The 19202-nt window shown below is 36.5% G+C and overlaps 1 protein-coding gene across 10 annotated transcripts in view; it reads right to left on the bottom strand.

The window, feature by feature from the left end:
- Positions 1 to 19202, bottom strand: part of PCDH9 (protocadherin 9) — a 670643-nt gene that overhangs the window by 495139 nt on the left and 156302 nt on the right. The window contains exon 3 of one of the 10 annotated variants that reach the window (XM_071431108.1): positions 1383 to 1420. The exons of the other annotated variants lie outside the window; for them this stretch is intronic. Within the exon in view, the coding sequence (XP_071287209.1) occupies positions 1394 to 1420 (27 nt within the window). The 3' untranslated portion in view covers positions 1383 to 1393. The remainder of the gene's footprint in view (positions 1 to 1382; positions 1421 to 19202) is intronic. 10 annotated transcript variants of the gene reach the window in all.

Genomic DNA, 19202 nt, shown 5'->3' with positions numbered 1-19202 from the left:
CTGTTAAGTGAAAACTGAACCAAAAACAGGGTGTGAGAAATACTTGATAGAAGCAGGATCACAGATTTTGAACAACTTTCTTAAACAGGTATTCCTCCCTCTGTTATAAATTTCATGACATTCTCAAAGCTGGAAGGGATTGAGGCAGGAAGAAAACCTTTAAGTACCTACCTATGTAGCTAGCAAAATACCTGCTAAATTCTGTGAGGTTTTGGGAGGAACTACAAAGTAAGTGAAGATATTGGGGGTGGGGGCACAGAGAGCAGCTGTGCTCATAGGGCCAGCTGGGGGGCTGTACATGCCTTGAAAAGAAGTTGAATTCAGACGGTGCTTACAAACTGGACACCATAGGGAGACTGTGAAGATACCAAGGGATAACACCTGAAAGAAGAAAGCCCCAACTGAGCTAAGATACGACTAGCTACCACACAGAGACATGTGGTATGTTTTGTCTCCTTCTCTTCCCCAGCAAGTTCCATCACAGAAGGTTTTCAAGATTCAATGCGGCAGGTTGCCAGATAATCTCATCAAAGTTCTCCCTCCCACAAAAGGCTAGACCTTTGAAGGTCCCTTCCAACCTGGGCTGCTGTGTGATTCTATGAATTGGGACTGTATATATTAGTACACTGCTTTGGCACTCACTATTTTCCTGAACTTTCATATGCATGCTTCACTAACAAAACATAGTCCATCATTATTTTCTCTTTTTTCTATTTTAGGATAAAAATATTAAAGTAGCAAAAATTGGGTAATGTTCTACCTCTCAGAAATTGAACTGGTATATCACATACAATGCTAAAATCACCATGCAGATTACCTATTTGTGTTGTCTTTGGGACATCCACATTGCACTCACCATATGGTTTAGATATGCCTGGGAGTTTAAGTTAGTTTGCAAGACTGGTTTTAGGCTGAGTTCAATCCACAGGACATGTAACAAAGACACTCAGGCATAAATATGCTATTGTAGTACAACATTCAATAGCAAAAGAGGAGGAGCTGGATAGCAACAGTAAGGAATTTAATTTTAAAAGTCTAGAAGAAATGGATCCTATATTATGTGGGATAATAAAAAGAATGAATACTTTCTAGTCTACAGGAATAGGAGAGTTTTTTTCCAATCTTTGAAAATTTACAAACACCAACTCCGAATAATTAGTATGTTTATAGTTCTTCACCTTTTAAATTTTTAATACTTAATTCTCATTGATTACAATTCCTTCACCATGAAACAAGGAAATACCTTTAATTTGAAAGGCACCTACAAGCAAAACAGTGCATTGTATTTTTTAAGTACTACCTAAATAAAAGAAATACCCAAATTATGCACAAATACTGTGTTTTCAGCCATATTTTGCCAATTTTATTTTACTAAAACTCACCTAGTTTTAAGTTATCTTCCTTCTTGAAAATTCATATTCTGAAAAGAAGTAGGAGACCACCTGATCAGAAAGAGCAGTTTTACCTAAATGATCATTATTTTGCAACAAAAAGTTACAAAAAGTTTTCACCTAGATGTTTATGCTCCCTTTTCAAGTCTACCAGTCTTCCTTTTGAAGTCCTCTGTTCTGAATATTGTCACCACTTAAAAAGCATGCCCTGAAGTCAAGAAACATTTTCATATGAACAACTCATACATTTACTGAAAACCATTCTAACAAATATGCTTTCCCCTTCTTAGCAAAGAAAAATAAATGTCACCCATCTATTAAAACAAAAGATAAAATCTCTCATTATGGTTATGCAAAACTAGGTTTCCCATATTACCTCAATCATGTTACACAATGCATGCTATCTTCCTGTTTTGCATAGTGAAGCTAAACAACATATTATACCTTTTTTCCCCTATATCTCATATTAGGTCTGTGTTCTTTTGTTATGAATTGTGTCTGATATAGACAAATACACATCTTTTAGCATTAAAACAATTTTATCTTGAAAATTTAAGTCAATTAGATTAGACAGAAATGTTCATGGTATGAAATATGGATGGGATAGATTTCAGCATTTTAGTTAAAGGGGCATTTTGTTTTGTTTTGTGTCACTGTAGGGCACTTGTTTTTGTTTTCTGACACTGTATACTTGATAATGAGCTTTGGAAGAAGTACCAGTGAATACCATTCCATCAGCTTCCATTATGGTAAATGTCTTTTAAAAACAGAAAAGAGAATTTGTGCCTATTTTAAAAGACAAAAATTAATGTGCAGAATGTTATAAGACCCATTCAGCTCTTCTAAAAAGTGAACCTTCTAAACCTGGACTTTCACTTACCCAATTACAAGTCAGGTTTCAGGAGTAAAGGTGAAACTAAGAGACCTTCTTAAAATAAAGGCCTACGGAGTTTTATGCTCTCCAATCTATTACGACTTTATCTATTTAACAAAGAAAATCATATTCAGTCCTATGCAGAGCTCACAGGCTTGCATGTAGCTTTCTCAACACCTTATTTGGGATTTGGCATACACAACACTTTATCCTCAATCCAAAAGTGATTTTTTTTCTGTTCAGTGCAGAGATTGAGCTATGCTTAATGGTTTTGAATTGGTTTCCCTAAGGCTGAAAAGCTCCTTTTTTTCTTAAACATTTCAATCAGGAATGCTGTGGTTGGAAGACACCAACGGCAAAGTACAGCTTTTTTTATTCTGTAGTTTTCATGAGAATACAAGCCACATTTCCATGAAAATAGTTAAGCAATCAGAAAAGCTTAAACATACTTAATATTAAGTCTAAACATAACTAATACCTAACTATAGTTATAAATGTAACTTTCACTTAACATTTGTATATGGTATGGTTTATGCACCTATGCCTTTAAAAAATAAATCCTAAAATAAACCATGGAGTCCTAGCATTAGCAAAGATAATAACACAGTCTCTGCTTCTATTGTCCTAGCATAAATTTACCTCTGGGCATTACTGCACAGAACAGAAGCTGTTACTATTCCCTTTGTCCACATTAAAATTTTCCAGTATTAAAATATAGGTAATATCAGATTTGTAATGGCTTCCACAAAACCACTCGTGTATCAAAATCAGCCTCTATTCAGGATTCCAATGAGAACAAGGGTCCAGATGTGCAACCGTCATCCATATAATTAATCCAATGATATTCACTACTTAAATATAAGCAAGCAATTACTTAAGTAAGGTGTTTGTAGGATGAGGCCTGAAATCGTTGATTTTTGTTCTTAGCCAGTAGTTTATGCATGTATACCTTTCAATTTTTTTAATTATTTTAAATTTAAAATTCTAAATCCTTTTGCATTTATCTAGGATGGTCAGTTTGGAAGTTTTAGGTTTATAAGGGAAGTTCTAATATTATAAGGGGTATTACAGAGTGGTCATCTTATGCTATGCAGTGGACAATTACTACATAAAATATCTTGGGTTTTTGTTTCCCCTGAGATTAAAATTGCTAGTAAAAGGAATTACGAAAATGCAAAGCAATTTCTGAGCCAATAAGACTTTTATAAACCCCTGTGGGATCACTCTTTTCCTTAGTTCACGAAATTCAGTGGATTTTTAGTTCATGGTAACTGGAGTTCTCTCTTGAACTATTCTTCTTCATTTCCCTTCTAATCTCCCAAACTGTCAGTGTTCAGACATAAGAGCATTTTTTTTTCCAGCTCATTCATTTCTTCCAAAATATCTCAAAGTACAAAGCAGAAAATTATTTATCCAGAGATAGATGAAAGTGGACACTATTGTCACATTTTTAGTACGTTTGCAGACAATACTAAGTTGGTGGGACTGTTTCCTGTTGGAGGGTAGGAAGACTCAGCAGAGGGATGTAGAAAGGTTGGATCCATGGGTTTAGGTGAGTTGCATGAGGTTAAATATGGCAAAGTGATGGGTTCTGCACTTGGTTCACAATAATCTCATTCAGCCCTACTGTTTTGTGGGTGGATGGCTGGAAATCTGCCCAACAAAAAAGGACCTGAGGAGCTGGTTGTGCCCAGGTGGCCAAGAGGGCCAATGGCACCCTGGCCTGTATCAGCAACAGTGCGACCAGCAGGACCAGGGCAGTGATTTTCCTCCAGTACTCGGCACTGGTGAGGCCACACCTCAAATCTTGTGTTTGGTTTTGGGCCTCTCACCACAAGGACATTGAGGTGCTGGAGGGTGTCCAGAGAAGGGCAATGAATCTGGTGCAGAGTCTGAAGCCCAAATCTTACAGGGAGCAGCTGAGGGTACCAAGGTTGTTTAGACTATTAAGTAGGAGGTTCAGGGGTGAACTTGTACTCTCTACAAGTACCTGAGAAGATGCTGTAGCCGAGTAGGGGCTGTTCTCTTCTCCCAGGTAAAATGCAATAAGATAAGAGAAAATGGCCTCAAATTGTGCTGGGGGAGGATACCAGGAAAATATCTCAGAGAAAAGGTTGTCAAGCATTTAAAAGGGCTGCCCAGGAAAGTTGTTGAGTCACCATTCCTGGTGGTATTTAAGACATGCAGTTGTGGCCCTTACAGACATGGCTCAGTGATGGACTTGGCAGTGCTGGGTTAACAGTTGGACTCAATGATCTTAAAGAATCTTTCACTCCTAAATTATTCTCATTCTGCAAAGTTCTAACACGGGATGAAGGAATAGAGAGTCCTAAGCATGTTACAGTCTGATTTTTTTCAACATTTGGAGGGAAGGTATATTTGGGGTATAGATATTCTGTCCTCCACTCAAGCTCTAAAAGAACTGAGACTCAGAATCAGGTAGTCATAAATATTCCAAGTGAATTAATCTGTTGGAATTGTAGCTATTTGTGTAAAATTATATAATTCTGATTAGTTATTAAGTTCTGCAATTCCCAAGTGCTAACACAGGCTGCAATTCCTACATAGTAAGTCAAAAGCAAAAGGATAAGCTGTCTGCTGTAAATGAGACAATGGCTGAAGACCTGAGAGCTGGCATTTGGCCAAATTGAAGATTTGTATAGGACAAACGGGGCTGAGAAATAATTTTAATCAGTAGTGGACAAGTTTTGACAGAGAAAATAAAAAGATGTTATCGATCTTGTCAACCTTATCTTCCATTCTGCTTAATTACTATGGCCAAATTAGAAGTAGTATGTTCTACTAAATTGTTCATGCCAACCAAATTCCCATACAGTTAACTCCAAATAATGAATAGCCTACAGGACAACCTTCATACATTTTTAACAATCTTTTCTAAAACAGTGGTTAGGATTGTGACTCTCAGCCTTAACAGAAATCAGGTGTATGTTGTCCAAAAGAAAATATTAGCATTTAGTTGACTGGTTATTTTGCTGTGTGCTACTTCTCTACCAATGTCTTCTAATGTCTTAGGCAGTTTACGGATTTGGTTTTCATTCAAGTGAGGCATCTGAAGTGTTAGGCTGGTCCCAACATTCTGAAAATAATCTATAGCTGTTCCAAGCTACTTCTCCAATGTCCTAATGGGCAGTATTTTGGCTTTGCAACAGCTGTTGGTCTATTTAGACTATATGTAGTGATCCCCTGAAAAACATGTGGCTTTATAAACGAATCAGTGAGGCACCTATAACAGCTCTTTTTTTAACAGGTCTAAATACAACATTGAAACGCTTTTACAATAAAACAATCATCATTCACTCTGGGTTTTTTTATATATTCACCAACTTGTAATTTGGAAAATTCTGTCTTTTTGTTGTATTGGGAATTTAAATTTAGCCTATTGCCAAAGAGAAATTAACCAGATCTTCACAAGAATATGAAGTAGACAGAAAAAATCTCTGAGTGAAAGTATAGAAAGATTAATCAAATGCATACATCAGAGAAAACAGCATGCAAAAAGGCAAACCCTGTTAAGAATTTATCTCTTTAGCATGAAAAATATTTATACTTCTCTCCTCTAACCTGTAAGCAAGTTATTACTGATAAAAATACCCACTGATACTCACAAACTTAAAAAATAATACAAAAACAATTATAAGGAACGATTTTAAGGAATAGAATTACAATTCAAGCATTGTTTGGGAAGGCCATTATTTGCTATTTTTAAAAGCAGTTTAACTGTACCCAAATATCTATGGCAATATATTAAACATCCCCCAAGTGACACCATACACATTCAATCTGTCATTCTCAAGGTGTTCTGCTGCCCTCAAAGAAAGTAAAAGCATTTTAATAAATAATCGAGGTACAAAATCACATTTCACTTTGAGGAGACTTTTCCTACCACTTTACTCTCAGCATAGAAGAAGAATGGCCCCTTCAAGTAGGGGCCATTTCCTATGTGCCTGTGGAACAAAGGGCTCTATTGGAAATAGTAGCAAGAGCTCTCTCTCTGCCCTCCCCATTCAACAGAAAATTTGTACTGTGTAACCTTCCATAGGGTAGAGGAAAGGATTCATGAGAGTGAATCCTCTCAGCTTGAGCATGTAAAACTTATTATTACCATGACAGAAATCTCATTTTCCAAGCATACTTTCTGCATTGCAGAATACACAAGTTTTAAATGCAGATGCAGTCAAAATCTCATTAATGACTCAGATCAAGAGCTGCCATTGATCATTAAAACATAAATGCAGTGACTTCTAAATCTTAAAATGACACAGTAGCTGTGCATTTTGGGAAATGAGAGGAACTATGACTATAATGTAGAAATCCATGAATATTTTCTTCCTGCTGTCTAGGCATTGCTGAGATTTTTCTAATATGAAAAGAACAACATAGCCTTTATATGACATTTTCAAACTATCTGTTAAAAAATAGAGAAATAGTACGTGTTTTTCTTAATGTCTATCATACTCTCCTTTCTTGATGTGCATGTGGTTTGCTTTCACTCTGAAAAGAGTTGCTTTAAAAAAAACTTTCAAAGCTTCTCCCTTCATTTTTAAAACACAAGATTTTGTCAGTCTTATTCTAAACAGTGTCTAAAGAAGCATATCTTACTAGAATACAAAGTTTGAAATACAATGGCAATTTTACATAAATGAACACAAGCCACCACTTGCTAGAATGGATTAGAATGTGGACTGGGCACCAGCTGTAGGTAGTGGCCACTAGTGGGACTCACTGTCTTCATCACTTATCATCACAAAAAATGCTATCTGGCAATTAAAGATATGGATTTAAATAAAAGAAAAACCTAAAAAAATTATGTAACAGAAAAGAAATCTGGTTGTCATCATCTGAGATTCCCTAATATTGATAAAAAAGAAAATAATCTCTATTTTAAATTTATATTTAAATCCTATGTATTTAATGAGAATTGAGAATGATTCCAACAAAGAGTCCCATCTCATAAAAAAAAGAAGAGATAAAAAAGAAGAAACACAAAAAAGAAAGAAATAAAACCACAAAAAAAAAAAAAACACAAAAAAAGAAAACAAAAAATTCATGGTTAAAAGTATTTTCATTCTAAATTTCACCCATAAAGCCACAATTTGGAACAGGTGTTTATGAAACCTTTTCAATTTCCTGTGATATGCAATATGTGATCTGATTGAAATAATAACCAATCAAATAATTGTAATTGTACCTAGAATGACTCTGTATTGCAAATGAGTTCTTTGGGAAGTCAATGAGAATTACCAAGTGACAATGCAAAATCTCTGTGACAAAAACCTGCAACTGGAGTTTTGCACAGCAGTAATGCTATTGGTCTAAGTGGGCAGAATTTAGAGGAAAGCCAAGCACTTCCAAATCAAAAAAATGTGAGCATGTGGTGGGTTGACACTGTCTGGACACCAGGTACCCACAAAAGCTGCTCTATCACTCCCCTCTTCATCTGGACAGGTGAAAGAAAATATAATGAAAAGCTCATGGGTTACGATAAGGACAGCAAGAGATCGCTCAACAAATACTGTCACAGGCAGGACAGACTAGAGTTGGGGAAATTAACCAAATTCATCACCAGTTAAATGAGAGCTGGATAATGAGAAGTAAACCCAAATCTTAGTGACATCTTCCTTCCACACCTCCTTCCTTAATACCCTAATCTCTATGTCCTCCTAATGGGGGCTGAGGTCAGTGCTTCTCCCTCAGAGGGAGAGGACCTCACACTCTTCCCCTTCTCCACATGGTCCTCCATGAAATTCTCCTGTGGGAACAACTCTCACAAGATGCAGCTCTTCAGCATCTGCTCCACCATGGTTCATTTCCACAGGGTGAAGTCCCTCAGAACAGGTTGCCAGCGCAGGACCCCCATGGGACAGGCCACAAGTCCTGCCAGCAAACCTGCTCCAGCAAGGGGCTCTGTCTCTCCGTGGGTCCACAGGAGCCAGGAGCCTCCTCCAGCACAGGGTCACAGCTTCCTTGGGGCATCTGCCTGCTCTGGCATTCTGGGTTCTCCATGGGCTGCAGGGGCACAGCTGCCTCAACTTGGTCTTCACCATGTACTGCAACGCAGTAACTTTTTACTCTTCTTAAATAGTTATCATAGAGATGTTTTCACCATCACTAATGTGTTTGGCCTTTGATCAGCAGGGACTCCATCCTGGACCTGGCTGGCATTGGCTCCATAGGACATAGGGAAAGTTTCTTGAAGCTTTTCACTGAAGCCGCCACTATAGCTGCCCCCACTATCAAAACTTTGGCCCATAAACCCAATACAGGGAGCAAACAGCACCCCTCTCACAGGTGTCAGCCATCCACCTCAGAAAGCTCACCAATTCTCCTGCCAGATGTGTTGAAATGTCATTTTAAGGAATAATCTACGGTAAACTCCCTCCAGCACAAGTCCCAGTTTCTACAACAGGCATCTCTCTTAATAAATTACCAGTTTGGGTTTTTTTAACACTTTATACTTTGGCAATGTATATTTTACCATTTTTTTTGTATTACTCTGTGTTAAAGAAAGACAGGAGCAAATCAGGCCTCAAAAGTTGCTCTTCATAAACTCCCTGCAATGTAATTGGCTTTATCTGGTTTTAAATGAAAAGCAGAACACAAAGTGTAGGACCTTGGCCGGGGGAAGGGGGGGGCAGAATATCTTTGAAAGGAGTAAAATAAATGTAAAGTCATGAACAGTACTTATCTAGCCACTCCAAATTAGAAGTCCCTCCCTTTCTATTTACCTCAAACTGAATCACAGTTATTATTTCAATATATTTCCAAGAACAAGTAGTGTGTGTATGCTCGAGGGCTCTGTACCGGAAGACTAAGGAAAAACCGACAACAAGCTGCAGATTTATGATGCATGAATAAGGCAAATGTTTGTCACATGGCCGAAAAAGCCTCTCGTCTCCTACTGCTAAACTTGTTTAGCTGTTATTCGGTATTTATCCTTTTTCCTTGCAATCCAGAAAAAACAGGAAGATCCTTGAACATCCTCTCAATTTCTTCTTGACTTGTAGGTCTTTACATACCTATCAACAAGCCACAGCCTCGGGAAGCTTTCTGTCTCTGTACACCAAGGAATATTGGCATGACTAGCATAGTAATTCTGTTTCAGGCATTTGGCTTAACCATCTTCATTGCAAACAAATTGCTTAATGGCTTTGGGTAGCAAACACATGCAGAGCTGTGCCAACAGATAGAGAAATAGCTGAGTAGGTATGGCTTGTGATCATATTTATTGGCATTGCTTTTAAAACCTCTTCTGAATCATCATTTGCATCATCATATAAGTCTGATCTCTTTTGTTCAGAAACTCAATGCTTCTAACCTGTTTGTTCTAAAACCAAAAAGAAATCAAAAGTCAGGACTTGCTTCCTCCATTCAAAAGCTTGAGAGTCAACAAAGCCATGTAGGAAGAGGTTCCTTACTTTCATTAACAATATAAATGAAAGGAGCAAAGCTCCATAGAAGTAGAGGAAAACAGGGAGCAGTTCATTTATCAAGAACATAAATACATAAAATGACAAAATCTGGCAGCACACACAGGCACCACAAGACCAAATCCCTTTGGGCTAAAGTGCTTCAAATATTTCTACAAAGTAGCAGAAATTGGACAGGAACTCAGGCAAACCTCTCCGTGTATGGCAAGGGCTGAATGAATATGCATGGAATTTATAACAAAATGATGCATTAAATACTATGCAAGAAAAAATCATGCCTTTGAAACATGGCACAAGTACAACAGTCCACCTACTTTTTCATACACTGCAACAATTAATGCCATTGTGCATATTTTATCTCAAACATCTTGCCATTGGTGGAGAACTTACTTGCTGTTTCTGTTAGGATAAACAAAGGAATCATAGAAAATTTTCCTTCATATATTCTTGTTTACTTACAGTAAATGTCAGGACATCTGACTTTGCCTGAAAATTGGACATAAAATACAGCTTTCAGGGTCAGAAATAAAACACTAACTGCAATAAAAACTCAACCCTAGAACACAGAAAAATCTTGATTTTTTTTTTTTGTATTTTTTATATATTGGTGGATTTTTTTGGCATCTTCACAGCTGAATGGCCGTGACTACTGCTCATGCTTTTAACCACTCACCTTCACAGCTGCAGCCAAAATATCCACTGGCCTCTGAATTTATATTTTAGAAATAGGTTTTATTTCTTCAGGTGGGTAGGTACAAGTTCTGCCATACAGCCAAACATTTTGTAGCACAGTTTCTACTGTTTCCAGCAGTGACTACAAGAAAAAGTATTTAATGGCTCCTTCTGTGCAGCCCTAAGGAAGTATGGTGAGCCATCCTAGATATCAATTTAACTAGGTCTGTGAGCAAACTTAGAGATCAAGGTCAAATAAAAATAAATTAATTTAACCCTGTTTAACAGACCAGTCAGTTCCACTGTCAAGGTCTTCCCCTAACTACCACTTTTTTCTCTTTTTAACTGCCTTCTGCATTTGATCCACCACTGAAAAGTAAGCTTGCTTTTTCTTTTTTTATTTTTTTCCCTCACTGATCTTTCTTTTTTTTATTTTTTTATTTGCTTTTTTGGTTTTTTGGGGTATTTTTCCCCCCAAAATGAAAAAGATCCAGTAAATCCCTATCATTACATATGGACTTTAATATATATATATATATATATATATATATATATATAAAATACATATATTGCATGGAAATACAAATTTTTAAGAAAAATTTTCTCGAATATTTTGAATATTTTTGGGGACTAACTTATAATATGAATGTCTCACGTTAGATATAGGGCAAGGATACATGTCTTGAAAAATTTATCCCAGAATACTTGGGGATACATATTCCAAACTAAACATATGCTTCTGACCACTGACTTTTAACTCCTGTCTATACTAGGAAGGAGACCTTCTTTGACTGAGTCATCAAAAAGTCAGCATAGTTTTCATCCTGACAACAAACATCCCTCCAGTGTAAAGAAATTATCTATTGAAGAAGGCTACAGCAGCTCCAAATATTTTAAGTTCACATGGTAAAAATACAAAAAAAAAAAAAAAAAATAGAATCACATTTCTGTTAAATGTGTAGTAACTGCTGATTTTTCAGTCTTGAAATTTGCCTAGACCATTAACAATAATTAAACAAGTTGCTCATGTTTACTCTGTTTTAATATTGGTTTAGGTGTCCAGAGGAAAATAGCTATGTTTAACATTCAAATATCAAACACTTTGATTAAACATTAGTGTGTTAAACTAATATTAAGGAAAAATGAAAAAGAGTTCACAGAACTGACCATAAGTCTTTTGGGTTGCAAGTGCGAAACACACTTTAAAATTTGGCATGTAGGCATTTTTTCAAAAAGTAGTTTGACCCCAAGGTCACAAACAAGAATTGTAATTAAGAAGCGATATTTCTAAGTCTGTACTTAGTGCTGGGCTGTGCAAAAATATGTATGTTTACCATCAGAAAGAATCTGCAGGATTCTGACTAAAATCAGGTACGAACATAGCAGCTTGAAGAGTCAGGACAAAGGGTACTTATCATCAAACCACTACACTTTCTCAAACAAATTATTAATTTACAGTCTTTGTATTCTCCTAGAAATCAGTGGAATTCCCTGAGAGAAAATATTGAACTAGGCTTCTCAGTCAAGTCTGCCATTTTATAAATACATGACAAGTTTCCTTAGAATCTACTAGGTGGGGTCTAAAACAACTTCTGCACCTTGGAGCCATTATACTTTCTCTTAATATTAATCCTTCCCCTTTCTTCAGAAATAATATTCTCTATCAATAATTTATAATGGTTCAGTTCTATTTCTCCTGCAAAACCCCATCACAGTAGTTTGAGCTCCAAAAAGAAAAAAAAATCTGCAGAGATTTTCCTAACTAAAAAAAAACCCCAAAATCAACCACCACCAAAACAAATAAACAACAACACCAACAACAAAAACAACAAAAACAACAAAAACAAAAACCCCAAAGTACCCACCAAATACGTAGAATTCAGATTTTGAATTATTTGGTCATTGCAAAACAAATCCAAAGAGTTTTGGATCCCCCCCATCCCCTAAAAAAAATCAAAACAAAGCAAAACCCAAAACTACTTGAAAAGCACTCCCTAGAAACCAGCTGTTTTCCATTCTGAAATGCTACAGAGATTACAGACAAGGATAAACATCAGTGGATGGGGTGCAAATGTAAAAGCCTACACATTTGTTCATTTTGTATCATAGTTGCAAATTATCTAAATGCAATTTCCACTGTATTAAGGAGACAGCGTATTATGCTTCTAGCTTTCAGTCAGGTTTAATAAAGAGAAACCCTTCCACTGAATGAACAGTACCCCTTGGCTACTTTTAAAATAATCCATTGAGAATAGTGCAATATTCCATATATTTATTAAAAGTATTATGTTTCCTTAAGGAAATACCCCAAAGAAACATTGCTCACTTTTTTCACATATATGGAATAAAAATGCAAATACTCCAAGTTTAGAGGTCAGGTGTTTTTGGTGGGATGCTTTGAGGTTTTTTTGGCTTTCATTATTGACAACAGTAAAAAGATTGTTTAAGACTAGCTGTGTCAGAATTTTGGATACCAAATGTGACAGGCTCTGCAGGTGTACAGTGCTTTCCTTATTGATACAAATTGAATCTGAACATAGCAATTTATTCAGCAAATCAAACCAATCACTGCACTGCAGTTTTCTCTTTCAGCTCTCATTTCCCAACCAAGTACTCTTAACCACTTTGCTACAGTTGCTTTACAGCAAGGTTTCAACTGCCATTAGATGCTGTTTTACGGTCAGAGTATGGGGGTTTAAAAAATTTCCAAAGACTGTTATGTTGCCATTAAGTGCTGCACCATTCACACCTATTCCATACTCGTTGCTTGTCTCCAAAGACACTTCCATTAAACGTATTTCTCTTCATGTTACCCTAGAAAAAACCTCACCATTGTTATCCCATGCAAAGTATATAAAGAGCTTGCAAGTAATTTTTTTTCAAATACACTGTAAATATTTTTCCTAAGAACAAGATGACCTCAAATCCTTATTTTTAATCATGAATTATAGTTTAAAAAGAGGTTCTTTAATGCAATTGTGTTGTATGTTATTTTGTTAAAAGATATTTAAGCTGACCAGTCCTCCAAAATAATAAAAAATATTAAAAAATGAAAATTAACATCAGATTGCCGAAAAGATAAATTAGGAAAGAGAAGGAAGCAACTCAAGAAAAGAAGAGTAAGACAGACAGTTAAAGAGGGAGAAAACAATCTTACTGTGTTGAGCCAATATATAACCCTGGATTAAAAGCTAGCCTTGGCAAGGCTCAAATGTGAAGATGCTCACATTGGGCAACCCAGACCTGCTGCTACCAGAGGTTGTTGCTATGGTGACCAGTGACAGTCAGCCAACAGTAAAATGAATTTACAAAAAATAGTTAGGAAATACTGAAAGGAAGAAGGAAAAAGGAAAGGAAAAGTTTTGTGTCTCTAAGCAGATGCACAGTTCCATTGTCCGCTGCTTGCCCTACTGCAGTGGAGGAATACATCACCAAAATGGAGCCGAACTTCCACTTTACCTCCATGATAGCTGAAGTATATTCCTGCCTCCATGGGTTTCTAATTGAAAGAAATGATTGTTTCATTCATGCTACAGCTTTTCAGTGACTCAGCAATCCAGCAAATTCAGCTGCCTCTGAAACCTGCATGGAACTGTTAGCTCATTGTTCTCATCTAAACTATTTAGAGGAAGCCTGGAGTGGCCCATTTCTGTCTTCTGCCTTTAAATCAGCCTGGGGATGGTTCCATCCTGACATGTAAAAGGTTTCTACAGATGAAATATTTGTCACTGAAACAAAAGGTTTTGGAACTTTACAAATCTAGTGGAAAACTCAGTTGATTTCTTTTTTCAAACAAAGAATAAAGCAGAGACTGGCCGTTTTAAAAGCAAAATCTGCTTCAGAGAAGGCTAGCTGAAGCTGCAGTCAGTGGACCATAAATCACAGTGCCCATGCCCAGCTGTGCAGCACTGCATGGAAGAAAAGGTTTTGGATGGCAGTGTCCCTTGGTGATAGCTGCGGATGCTTGTGCCAGAGAGGTAGTTATTGTTGTTTACTTGCTGTGCTATCAACGTGGTATGCTAGAGAGCACACTTTTAGGAATCAGCATGTGTGCACTGTATTATCTTATCTTGCACAAAACATTGTCCCAGACCCCTGGAAAACTCCTGCTAGAGTACTGTCAGAAAGAGATAAAAATGAAGTACTACATCTGTTAAAGCTGAAGTGCTGAACTAGACTTCCCTAAAACACTTTTTCCTAAGATTGACAGTACACCATGATCAAGAGGAGGAACAAGAGAACCTCGTACTGAGCCCTCAAAATCTACACAGATATCTGTGTGCATGTGTTTCTCAAGCCTATAAATGGCATGAAGATGGGTAGACTAAGATAAAACAAACATGGAAGAAATTGTTATTTTCAGAGAATAAATATAGAGAGAAGCATTTTCACAAAATATGCTTTTACAGAAATAGCACGCACAGCCACAGTTGAAGAAATTGGCCAAATTGGTGTCCCCTTTCAGCCCAAGGAACATGAGGGTTCAAGCCACTTCACTCGCCCTTTTGAGGTCATGACTGGGGAGAGTCACTTAGCTGTGCCCTGATTTGTTTCCTCCATAGATAAAATGGAAAAATACAGACTAAATCAGCCTTTTAAAAGTGCTTTCATATTTAAAGAAATGAAAAGTGCTAAGTGAGTGGTAAATGTTGCTTGAGCAGATTAATACTTGGATGATCAATATACATTATGAGACTGCTCTTATTCATCATATTTCCCACAGCTGAAGGAATTCAAGAAATAATAATATAAAGATGACAGCTGGTAGAAATGCCCTTAGTGAAAGCTACCAAATTTTCTTGAATGTAGGGGGAGCTGTGTTCTCATTTGCTTACACTTCAGTGCAACTCATACAACATGAAATCAAAATGATGCCTTTCATCTGAATCATACTGGCTTTTTATACTGATGTGTTGTGTTGACTTAATTGCAATATTTCAGTGCAATTGTTTTTTTATTGTTTTTGAAAAGGACACAATTTAAACCCAAGTCATTTAGCTACTACTCATAATGGGAATTCTTCTGGTACTTTCTTTGAAGAGCTTCATGAAGGCTTTGACCTACAACCTGGTATTAAGCAAAGAAAGAGAACTGAGATCACAGAGTTCTCTTTTGCTAGATCCATGAAAACAAGTCCAAACAGATTTCATCAAGTTACAAGTTTCAAAAGGTTATATGCATTCAAAAATAGGGCATATTTTTTTTTTCTTTTTTTTTAAGGAAGCAGACTTCAGCTACAAGTATATTAAACATTCCTACAAGCACAAACAAGAAAAATAATATTCTAATTATTTGGAAAGCAACCAAGCAACTTGAACAGCTTCAAAATATTTTATATTTTCAAATTTTAGATTTAAAACACTTGATCACAACCCTTTCCACAAATACTATTTAAAAATATAATTATCTAGCTGATTTTTATAAAAAGTAGGCATTTGGTGGAAGTTCTTGCAGTTTCTTCATATTCAGAAAGGATGGAAGATATTTTTAGTAGGTAAGAGCAACTTGCTATTTTTCACTAAGTACCTGATAATACTCACTGAGATGATTACTATCCATATAAAAAGCTAGATCATAAAGTATATCAAAAGACAAAAAAGCAAACAGAAATCTTTCATGCAAAATCCCCTGTTTATTTATTTCTAATGCACTTGAATCCATAGGAATAAGATCAGTGGTCTGAAACCATGCCAGAAGCAGGCCCTCAAAGAAGAGCAGCAGTTACTCTAAAGCTTCTGCAACCTGCCATCCTCCTTTCTCAGAGGGTCTATTGAAGACAAGGGGGGACCAAGATGAAGCTGTGGAGATTTTCACACAGACAAATCAGTTCCTCCTTTCACAAATGGCTGCATCACAGTTCTTTTTGCCATTCACCTCCTCTTTTGAGAATTTCAAGAGAATTGTAAAAGTGTGAGTGTCTCCAGCAAAAGTAGAAACACACTTATAAAAAAATTAGGAAAGAAATAGACCCTTGTAGCTCAGAATATAAACTTGTTCATAGAGGACAGTTAATTTTTTTTTTTTTAACATCAACATATCTTTGCTTGTGTGTCATTTCAAAACATTTTGTCATTGTTAAACTAGACCTTCCCTGAAGTAAATTGTGGCTTCAGTTACTAAAAATCTTGGGACAATCCAATATTCTATGAAATCAAAGTTACCCTGACCAGAGATAAGCAAAAGTGCCCTCATTTATAAAAGAAAGAGAAGATAAGCCAACCACTGAAATAAACATTTTTAGCTCCTAAGGGAAATGAAATCATGGTGATAATAAGTACACTTGTTAGTTAGCCACCTGATCTAAAGCCAATGATTCTTTAAAAAATAAGAAAAAAATCCAGAAGTGACATTTATACAATACCCACTACTGGCTAGGAGCTACAATACCTACTAGCAATGAACATTACTTCTCAATTAGAAAAATCTTTTTTCTTTTTTTGCTCCTTTATTTCATTAAGTAATGGAAACACCTGCTTCTTTTAAGTATCTTTGAAGTGTTTGGCACTAGTACTAATGCTTTACAGGAAAAAAGTCCCCCTTTTTACTTTTAAATCAAGAACAGCTAGATACCAGTCTTGGGGTAAAATTGGGTTTGCCTTTTCTGAATTCATTATTCATTGAAGTCCACCTACCACTAAAATAGCTCACATTATGCATGAAACATGAGAACAGAAGTACTTTTTTACCTGCAGGAGATCTGGTTTTGTCTTTATCCTTATTCATTTAAGGAACAATTACATGGGCTAGAAACTTTTGGTTATAGATCTTACCTCTCTTTAGGGGCAAACTAGTGAATCTAAAGTTTTCAACAGGCTGTGAATTCAAATTGTTACATTCTTAGTATTTCTTCTGGGGGAACTAGATCTTAATACAAAAGGTGCAGAGAAACTCAGAAAGACTCTGTCTTCAGTAGCAGTGAAGTGTAATTTCTGCATACTGGCTAGCTTAAGCCAGTAAGAAAAAATAAAAGGTGTTACCACTTCATAAAACACCTCAAATCCACCTTTTTCATGTATTTCCTAGTTAACCCAGAGTAGGTATTTTATAAATATTTCCTATATATTTTTAAAAATTAATTAATTCTGTAATCTTCTTTCTCTAATTTCTTTTTATTTCTAACTGAAAAGGAAACCACACATACACAAGTACAATATTAAGAAAAAGCAAAATAAAACCACAACAAGGAGAAACTTATTTCTTGTGAGGTTTTGCTAATAACAAATTAAAATATTTTGGCCAATAAACGGCACTTTTTTTTCTTTTTTTTTTTTTCTAATGGAAACTTCTTCATTGTCATACCCGCAGAATTCTCTGCTTAGTTATATGCCTGCCTGTTTCTATCTGCATCGGTGCTAGAAAGCACAAATGGTTCAGCCTCAAAACCTACTGATCTGGCAGTCTGACCCCTAAAATATCAATGTGATAATCTAGTGCTTGCTGCCTTTTGCTTTAGCTGTCTGTTGCATGCTTTGATGAATATCTGCCGTGCAGGAAAAACATATGAAAATCACATCATGTGCAACTGGTTTGAACTGTTGTGCAACCATGGGACACTGAGCCACTCTGGGGAAAAAGTTAAAATGAACTACAGTAGATAAATGTCAATTTCACGGGTTTTGACATTTTATTATATTATATTTAAATTAAAGTGAATTCAGTCTTGGTTTCTTTCTGCTCTGAGCCTGCTGGTTTTTTTCCTTTCAGAAGATTCCGATAAAATGCATGATCATCCTCTGCTATGGCTCTCAATTCCTCTTTGGTGAAGACAGCAGGGTTTACATGATGAAATTTTAATGACCATGGCCCTGCATGGCAATGTGAGGTATCAATGCATTTTCAATAACACTAGGCATCTTTGAGAACTGGCATCAGGTGACATTCCCACTGCTGAATGCTGCGTGTCCTAAAAGGCAGGCGTCATGGAGATAGAGGCAGCACCAGGGAAAGCACCATTATAATGCAGCAGTCGTTCGGGTGAAATGGAGATTTATGAATCTCTGCCAGAGAAACTATATTATGGACTGTAAATTAAAATGGGGGCTTAATACAGGGTGAACTACATGCTAGAGAGGCTGATTTTTAGATTGGCCTGTCTATTCAGGTTCAGGCAGCTGTAGAGACCACCCCTCGCTAGGCAATCCCAAGCTCTCCATGAAACCCAGACATTCTAGGTTTGAAAAGGCAATTGCCAAAGCTTTCATAGTCACAGCAAAAACTAAGTACTCCTCAGTTGCTCCAGCAGGCATTTTACTCTCAGCTTACTGTTGTAGTATGGTGACTGGGATGTGGTGGCTTCATTCTCAGATGTAATTCCAATGCCTTCCACAGAGAGACTTTAGTTTTAACCCTCTGCAAGTCATAGTGCCTTAAAAGCTCAAAGGACCACATTTTGGTCTCTGAATTACTGCCGCTGTTCATGAATCAATCTTCTTAGATCTGCCACTGTACACTGGGAATACTTCCAACTAAATCAAACCCAAATAATTCAAATTGTTTACTATGTTTTGGTGAGCATTTTCTGGAAGCCTCCTCAGGGATGAAAAAAGCCCCCAGTTTTGAATTAAAATAACTAGATCATAAGATGAGAAAAAGTTTTTAAAAACTCATGGGAACAGCACACATGCCCCAAAACCTGTATGGTAAAGTGATAAATTTCACACTGCACTATCCTTCTGCATATGACAGTGTTTCAAGTAGGATGCAATACAACCTGTAAGACTGATCTTGAAATATATTCAAATATGTAACTGGTATGTCCAATATCTAGTGTTTCCCCAGAAAAAAAGAAATGCACAGCACTTTTTCTTATAGACCACA

The sequence above is a fragment of the Agelaius tricolor genome, unplaced genomic scaffold (genome assembly GCF_023055355.1).
Source record: "Agelaius tricolor isolate 1412-34295 unplaced genomic scaffold, bAgeTri1.0.p SCAF_7, whole genome shotgun sequence".
NCBI lineage: Eukaryota > Metazoa > Chordata > Aves > Passeriformes > Icteridae > Agelaius > Agelaius tricolor.
This window is presented reverse-complemented; position numbering and strand designations above follow the sequence as displayed.